Source organism: Littorina saxatilis, linkage group LG7, assembly GCF_037325665.1.
Source record: "Littorina saxatilis isolate snail1 linkage group LG7, US_GU_Lsax_2.0, whole genome shotgun sequence".
Taxonomy (NCBI): Eukaryota; Metazoa; Mollusca; class Gastropoda; order Littorinimorpha; family Littorinidae; genus Littorina; species Littorina saxatilis.
Window position 1 is genome coordinate 881,450 of NC_090251.1, and position 9,021 is coordinate 890,470.

General features: G+C 44.4%; 1 protein-coding gene across 1 annotated transcript in view; it reads right to left on the bottom strand.

The window, feature by feature from the left end:
- The window catches only part of LOC138972016 (uncharacterized), an 11,511-nt gene extending 5,296 nt beyond the window's left edge, over positions 1-6,215 (bottom strand). Inside the window, exons 1-3 of the mRNA XM_070344858.1 lie at positions 6,179-6,215; positions 4,439-4,642; positions 3,040-3,234 (exon numbers count right to left, since the gene is read on the bottom strand). Coding sequence (XP_070200959.1) covers positions 3,040-3,234; positions 4,439-4,642; positions 6,179-6,215 — 436 coding nt within the window. The remainder of the gene's footprint in view (positions 1-3,039; positions 3,235-4,438; positions 4,643-6,178) is intronic.
- Positions 6,216-9,021: the final 2,806 nt, after the last annotated feature.

The following is a 9,021-nucleotide window of genomic DNA, read 5'->3' on the forward strand; positions in this document are numbered from 1 at the left end:
CTCGGTCCCAGTCCTGTTCCCCCTTGCTAAAGAAACTTCATTGGCTCCCTGTAGAGCTGAGAATCCAATATAAGTGCTGCTGTATCTGCTACAAAATAATATCTGGCTCAGCCCCATCCTACCTGTCTGACCTGTTCACACTCTATACACCCTCACGATCCCTCCGCTCCTCTGTAGACACTAGAATATTCCGTCTATCTTCTTTTAGTCGCAAACAGCACGGCCAGAGAGCCTTCTCCCACTCTGCTGCCGTTGCGTGGAACTCTCTCCCTTACTCTATCCGACACTGCCAAACATTCTGTTCCTTCAAATCAAACCTTAAAACACACTTCTTCACCCAGTATTTTGATTAATTTTATTTCAACATGGTGCATTTTTGAATCAGGTGTTTGAATGTTTGAATGTTTTGCCTGTGTTAGTGTGCTTGCAGATTGTATTGATGTAGTGTTTGAGTTTCGTTGTTCACTTGTGTGCTGAATGCTGCTGCACATGCTTTTGCTTTGCTTTGTATGTATTATGTATGTTTGTCATTGTAAAGCGCTTTGAGAATGTAAAGCGCTCTATAAATCTCCCATATTATTATTATTATTATTCTTTTATAAAACGATCCAAAAATTATTTCATCTTATTTTTCATCATTTTCTCATTCCAAAAACATATAAATATGATATATTTGGATTAAAAACAAGCTCAGAAAATTATAAATATAAAAATTATGATTAAAATAAAATTTCCGAAATTGATTTAAAAACAATGTCATCTTCTTCCTTGTCGGTTTCTGATTTTAAAAACATATAATTATGTTATTTTTTGGATTAAAAACAAGCTCAGAAAGTTAAACAGCATAGAGATGCAGAAAAGCGTGCTATCCTGTAGTAATTTCGCCTTACGCGACTTGTTACATTTCCTCTGAGACTACATTGTTTCAGCAAACTGGGAGTCGAGACGAGGGGAGGGTGTATGTATATGTTACAGTAAATTCTCAAAACTAGGAAATTTGTGAAATCCCTGAAAATTTCAGTAAATTTGTGAATTTCCTGTTTCACTCAGAGATTTCACAAGTTTCCTAAAAATTCTAGGAAATTTGTAAATTTCCTGAAATGAGCATGTTATTTTTTCACAAATTTACTGAACATTTGTAAAATTCTTAAAAAAAATGAAGTCCGTTTTCTTTATTTTACATTGATATTTTGAGAGATTTACTGTTAGAAGAAAAAAAAGAGTTGATTTGAGCATGATTTGAACCGAACATCTTCAATTTTTTGGTCCGACACACTACCAACCCGCCAAGCCAGCCATATGAATGGAAAGTGAAAAGAAATCATAAGAAGTTTGTGGTGTTGGGATTACGAAAACACATGTAAAACCAGATCACACCTGCAGTTCAGTCCGCGTTTGGTTCATTTTGCTGATAGGCAGCCCAACAGGATGGCAGGCAATGCAGATGTTGAACTGAAGTTCACCACATAACTTTTCAGACAACGTGAGGAAAATAAAACATATTGTTTAATCCCAAAGTCGGAATATAACAAGATTGTGGAAGATGTCAAGACTGCAGCCGTGAACAACGCAACCAAAAGTCGACGGGAATATTATAACCTGGCGAAGTGAGTTTATCTTTCTCTTTTCACTTTCCTTTCATGTGGCTTGCGTGGCGTGTTGGTAGATGTTCGGTTCAAATCAACTTAATTTTCTTTTGACAGTAAATCTATCAAAATCACAATGTAAAATAAAGAAAACGGACTCTTTTAAAAACATTTTTGGCTCACGTAAGTGTAGCCTATGCGATCATAACTTTGTCTGTCTGTGCGTTTGTGCGTGTGTGTGTGTGTGTGTGTTTGTGCGTGCGTGTGTGTGTATGTCTGTGGTAGAAACTCTAACATTTGAAGACGTCACATTACATTGACGTCACATTATGACGTAAGAGGGTTAGACGTCACGCGAAGGAAGTACTGAAAGTCTCGGTCATTATTATTTTGAGCGCGCCGAGACTAGTTGGCAGTCGTGTCCTGTAAGTAGGCTACATGCAGACAGACAGATCTAGATCTAGTGTCTCGCTTTCTTGCACAGTTTCACCTATGCTCTTTCTGTGTGTGTGTGTGTGTGTGTGTGTGTGTGTGTGTGTGTGTGTGTGTGTGTGTGTGTGTGTGTGTGTGTGTGTGTGTGTGTGTGTGTGTGTATGTGTGACGGAGTGATTGATTTTGTGTTACTGTTTGTCGATTTCTTACGTGAGCCTTGATGGCTTCGCCTCTTGTTTTTACACTGTTCAGTAAATTTGTGAAAAAATGGCATGCTCATTTCAAGAAATTTGCAAATTTCCTAGAATTTTTAGGAAATTAGTAAAATCCCTGAGTGAAGCAGAAAATTCACAAACTTACTGAAATTTTCAGGGATTTCGCAAATTTCCTAGTTTTGAGAAATTACTGTAACATATATGAGACAATGACAAAAGGTGACGTTTTCATGTCAGTATGTCCCAAATGACATCACCAGTACATTTTTCATTCTATCTAATCTGTGTTCGTTCTATTTTTTCTAATAACATGCGTTAACAATTGATTGCCAACTGGAATGGAAGAGCACAAAAAGTGTAACTTGATATGTAGTTTCTCTAGAGGGAAAAACATCTTCCACTTTCATGTCAGTGTGTCCCATGCAACATACATTTGCCAAACAGCTATGTGTAAGTAGATTATTTGTTAGTGGTATAGAAAATACTGATCAACAATTAAAGTCAGTTTTCACATTCATTTTCTACCTATTTCTTATTTGTTTATTCTTTTGGCAATGGTGAAATGTCAGCAATCGTGTGTCATTCGGGACAGTAGACATGACACCTGACCTTTTGTCACTGTCTCATATATAACTTAAAGGAAAGTCGCTTGAGAGCGACGCGAGGTAAAGAAGATTCGGGCAAAGGGTAATCAAGTAGGGAATGCAGTATAATTATACAAACTGCATACTTGTAACCACCCTCACCTCGTCTCCACTCCCATTCTGCCGACAAAACCCACTTACGTAGAAATGGAGGTCACTCACCCGAACAGCCCCGTGACGTGCTGCGACAGACGTACTTTTCTGACGTCGCGCAGTCCACACCGGTCAGCCGGGTTGACCCTGACCCTGACGCTGACGCTGACCTCTGCACAGCGACACACTGACCGCCACTAGGGGGCGCCCCACTCGCCCACAGAGCGCCATCTACCGGCTGTCCGTCGCTCCATTCGTAGACGCCTGAACAGACACACATGGGGAAAATAAATGTTAGCACAGCCAGCATGAGAGGTGTAATAAATGTTAGCACAGCCAGCATGAGAGGTGTAATAAATGTTAGCACAGCCAGCATGAGAGGTGCAATACCGAGATTGACGTCAGTTTCAAGGTTGTCTCACAACGAGTTGAGCACAGCCAGCATGAGAGGTGCAATAACGAGATTGACGTCACTTTCAAGGTTGTCTCACAACGAGTTGAGCACAGCTAGCATGAGAGGTGTAATAACGAGATTGACGTCACTTTCAAGGTTGGGCTATATAGGCAAGACTTTGTCTCACAACGAGTTGAGCAGAGCTGAGGACAAGTCACGTCATGTCAATGTCACACTCAGACCATCTCGGCATGGCTGTCTGTCACACTCTGTGTCTCACAACGTGTTGAGCAGAGCTGAGGACAAGTCACGTCATGTCAATGTTACACTCAGACCATCTCGGCATGGCTGTCTGTCACACTCTGTGTCTCACAACGTGTTGAACAGAGCTAGGGACAAGTCACGTCATGTCAATGTTACACTCAGACCATCTCGGCATGGCTGTCTGTCACACTCTGTGTCTCACAACGTGTTGAGCAGAGCTAATGACAAGTCACGTCATGTCAATGTCACACTCAGACCATCTCGGCATGGCTGTCTGTCACACTCTGTGTCTCACAACGTGTTGAGCAGAGCTAGGGACAAGTCACGTCATGTCAATGTCACACTCAGACCATCTCGGCATGGCTGTCTGTCACACTCTGTGTCTCACAACGTGTTGAGTAGAGCTAGGGACAAGTCACGTCATGTCAATGTTACACTCAGACCATCTCGGCATGGCTGTCTGTCACACTCTGTGTCTCACAACGTGTTGAGCAGAGCTGAGGACAAGTCACGTCATGTCAATGTCACACTCAGACCATCTGGGCATGGCTGTCTGTCACACTCTGTGTCCCGAGCTCGGAAATGACAGAAGTAACAACCATGTCAGTTGTAGGGTACAAGAAATGATGTTAATCCGACTGACTTAGTGGGGCTTAATGTCTTCAGGCTTAAACATGGTTATAGATATGGGACTATGTTTTTGATGTAATGAATGAAGAGTGAGCAAGCACGGTACTGCCACCTACCGGTCTGGGACTATGTTTTTGATGTAATGAATGAAGAGTGAGCAAGCACGGTACTGCCACCTACCGGTCTGCAAAGTGACGTCTATGTGGTACGTCACTCCTGACGTCAGCACGGTGCCCAGCTCCTGTAGCTGTGTGACGTCAGCCAGCGAAGCCAGGACGAAGCCATCCTGACATTTTACACCGCTGTGGGCGCGGGCTTGATTGGACACGGCCAGACAGGTTGAGGAGGACTGCAGCAGGTAGAGCGTGAAGGAATCCCCCCCTACTGGCCTCGTCACGCTCAACAGGTACGCCACTAACCCTTCACATCATCATCATCATCATCGTCGCCATCATCATCATCATCGTCATCGTCGTCGTCATCATCATCATCATCATCGTCATCGTCATCGTCATCGTCGTCGTCATCATCATCATCATCGTCATCATCGTCATCGTCGTCGTCGTCATCATCATCACACAGAACGTCATATATCATCTTGTTCACCAGATCAACCACCAATACCATGTGTGTGTGTATATGTGTGTGTGTGTGTGTGTGCGTGTGTGCGTGTGCGTGTGCGTGTGTGCGTGTGCGTGTGTGTGTGTATGTGTGTGTGTCTGTGTGCAAAAATTCAACTGCCGGCTCAAATGATATCTTCACTTGTCCTCTCTACATTTTCTCCTTCTTCCAATGGTGCAAAGTGATATGTGTACACAATGGTGCAAAGTGATGTGTGTACACAATGGTGCAAAGTGATGTGTGTACACAATGGTGCAAAGTGATATGTGTACACAATGGTGCAAAGTGATGTGTGTACACAATAGTACAAAGTGATGTGTGTACACAATAGTACAAAGTGATATGTGTACACAATGGTGCAAAGTGATGTGTGTACACAATGGTGCAAAGTGATGTGTGTACACAATGGTACAAAGTGATGTGTGTACACAATGGTGCAAAGTGATGTGTGTACACAATGGTGCAAAGTGATATGTGTACACAATGGTGCAAAGTGATATGTGTACACAATGGTGCAAAGTGATGTGTGTACACAATGCAATATTTGTGTCGTGACAACATACTGTTATTTCTCAGTCTGTTCACATTCATTCCTATCCTTTTTGTTCTGGTAAATTTACTAGAACCAAAATGAAATACACGAAGTTTAAAAAAAAGTCAAAACAAGGAAATCTATTGCCTGAATGTGTACAGACCGACAAAATAAAAAGTTTGTACATTGAAAGTTAACTTGGAATATATCATAGTGTGGGTCTGCACAGTTATTTTCTTTCTGTGATTTTGGTCCGACGCGCTTGACACCCAGTAGGGTCTCATTGTCCTGTGTTCCCAGACACATTGATGCAAATTAAGATATTGACTAAACTAACCATCTCTCTGAATACAAAACTCTCGCTGTTAATATTTATCGTGTTATGATTGCTGACCAAAAGCCAAGCATATGTTTTGTAAACACAGACAAAACAGTAATTGTTCTTGTTGTAATTTTGTATAGTGTGTGTTTTTATTCAAACGTGTATTGTTGACCTGGCTTAATAACGGGGTTGTTATTGTTGTAAAGAGTAGAGAGTTTATCCTCATTTCATTGAAGTATCAGTAAAGAGTATAGAGTTTATTCTCATTTCATTAAAGTATCAGTAAAGAGTATAAAGTTTATCCTCATTTCATTGAAGTATCAGTAAAGAGTAGAGAGTTTATCCTCATTTCATTGAAGTATCAACGTACTTGGAACACATTACATGGGCAATAATAACACGCGTTGTGTGTGACAAGACAAAGTAAAGACTGTCAGGTACTGACCCCACAAAGCAGGACACCTCACACGTTGTGCAGCCATGCTTCTCCGTGCCGCTCGTGCTCTGTCTGAAACACACTGTCACCCTTTAATCTCTTCTCATTAGTCACACACACACACTGACACACACACACACACTGACACATACACACTGACACACACACACACACAAACACACACACACACATTGACACACACACACACACACTGACACACACACACACACACTAACACACACACACACACACACACACACACACACACACACACAAACACACACACACACACACACACCACCGTGGAATATAAAAGACCTCCGTAATCCTGCTACAAGTGTCAGTGATTACACCTAAACAGCGCTCACCTGGCGAGCGCAACTTTGTTGCTGCTAGCTTTCCACAGAAAGGAGGCGACCCAGTGGGTAACGGTTATGTCATAAACATTATTTTTAAAGAACAAGCCTCAATAGAGAGCAGATCATTTTGGTTTGGAGACTATGTTTCAAATATTCATTTACGCACTTACCTAACCTGCTACAAACAAGTGTAGAGTCTGGATATTCTTGGCATACACGCACACTTTAAAACATCCGATAGTATTTTTTTTCCCGTTGTCTATAACAAACAAATTACTAGTTACGTCGCATATAAACTACAAATTATCAGATATGTTTCCTTCTCTCTGAATTTTCTGTACGTCGCAACATTCAATGGTGACGAATGTCCCGCACACACAAACCAGTGATTTGATCTACTGAAATATTTATTAAAAAGCCATTAACTATAAACGATATTGTTCTGTTCTGACAATGTGTTTTCCGTTCAACCTCGTTTCGCAAGGTTTCACAGCGCTCTCTGACGTCAGTAATCCTCGTGTTATTGAAAACTAACCGACACTAACAGGCTTGTGACGGAAATCAAGCTGGGTTTGGTCATTGTGTTCCTCACTGGGTCAGTTTGAACAAGGCGCGGTCCTTCCCACGTAAACAGCACAGCTCTCCGTCTCACATCTAGTCAGTCCTTCCCACGTAAACAGCACGGCTCTCCGTCTCACATCTAGCCAGTCCTTCCCACGTACACAGCACAGCTCTCCGTCTCACATCTAGCCAGTCCTTCCCACGTACACAGCACAGCTCTCCGTCTCACATCTAGCCAGTCCTTCCCACGTACACAGCACAGCTCTCCGTCTCACATCTAGCCAGTCCTTCCCACGTAAACAGCACAGCTCTCCGTCTCACATCTAGCCAGTCCTTCCCACGTACACAGCACAGCTCTCCGTCTCACATCTAGCCAGTCCTTCCCACGTACACAGCACAGCTCTCCGTCTCACATCTAGCCAGTCCTTCCCACGTAAACATCACGGCTCTCCGTCCCACATCTAGCCAGTCCTTCCCACGTACACAGCACAGCTCTCCGTCTCACATCTAGCCAGTCCTTCCCACGTAAACAGCACAGCTCTCTGTCTCACATATAGCCAGGCCTTCCCACGTACACAGCACAGCTCTCTGTCTCACATCTAGCCAGTCCTTCCCTCGTACACAGCACAGCTCTCCGTCTCACATCTAGCCAGTCCTTCCCTCGTACACAGCACAGCTCTCCGTCTCACATCTAGCCAGTCCTTCCCTCGTAAACATCACGGCTCTCCGTCTCACATCTAGCCAGTCCTTCCCTCGTAAACAGCACGGCTCTCCGTCTCACATCTAGCCAGTCCTTCCCTCGTAAACATCACGGCTCTCTGTCTCACATCTAGCCAGTCCTTCCCACGTAAACAGCACAGCTCTCCGTCTCACATCTAGCCAGTCCTTCCCTCGTAAACAGCACGGCTCTCCGTCTCACATCTAGCCAGTTCTTCCCACGTAAACAGCACAGCTCTCTGTCTCACATCTAGTCAGTCCTTCCCACGTACACAGCACAGCTCTCCGTCTCACATCTAGCCAGTCCTTCCCACGTACACAGCACGGCTCTCCGTCTCACATCTAGCCAGTCCTTCCCACGTACACAGCACGGCTCTCCGTCTCACATCTAGCCAGTCCTTCCCACGTACACAGCACAGCTCTCCGTCTCACATCTAGCCAGTCCTTCCCACGTAAACAGCACAGCTCTCTGTCTCACATCTAGCCAGTCCTTCCCACGTAAACAGCACAGCTCTCCGTCTCACATCTAGCCAGTCCTTCCCACGTACACAGCACAGCTCTCCGTCTCACATCTAGCCAGTCCTTCCCACGTAAACATCACGGCTCTCCGTCTCACATCTAGCCAGTCCTTCCCACGTAAACATCACGGCTCTCCGTCTCACATCTAGCCAGTCCTTCCCACGTAAACATCACGGCTCTCCGTCTCACATCTAGCCAGTCCTTCCCACGTAAACATCACGGCTCTCCGTCTCACATCTAGCCAGTCCTTCCCACGTAAACATCACGGCTCTCCGTCTCACATCTAGCCAGTCCTTCCCACGTAAACATCACGGCTCTCCGTCTCACATCTAGCCAGTCCTTCCCACGTAAACATCACGGCTCTCCGTCTCACATCTAGCCAGTCCTTCCCACGTAAACAGCACAGCTCTCCGTCTCACATCTAGCCAGTCCTTCCCACGTAAACAGCACGGCTCTCTGTCTCACATCTAGCCAGTCCTTCCCACGTAAACATCACGGCTCTCCGTCTCACATCTAGCCAGTCCTTCCCACGTAAACAGCACAGCTCTCCGTCTCACATCTAGCCAGTCCTTCCCACGTAAACAGCACGGCTCTCTGTCTCACATCTAACCAGTCCTTCCCTCGTAAACATCACGGCTCTCCGTCTCACATCTAGCCAGTCCTTCCCTCGTAAACAGCACGGCTCTCTGTCTCACA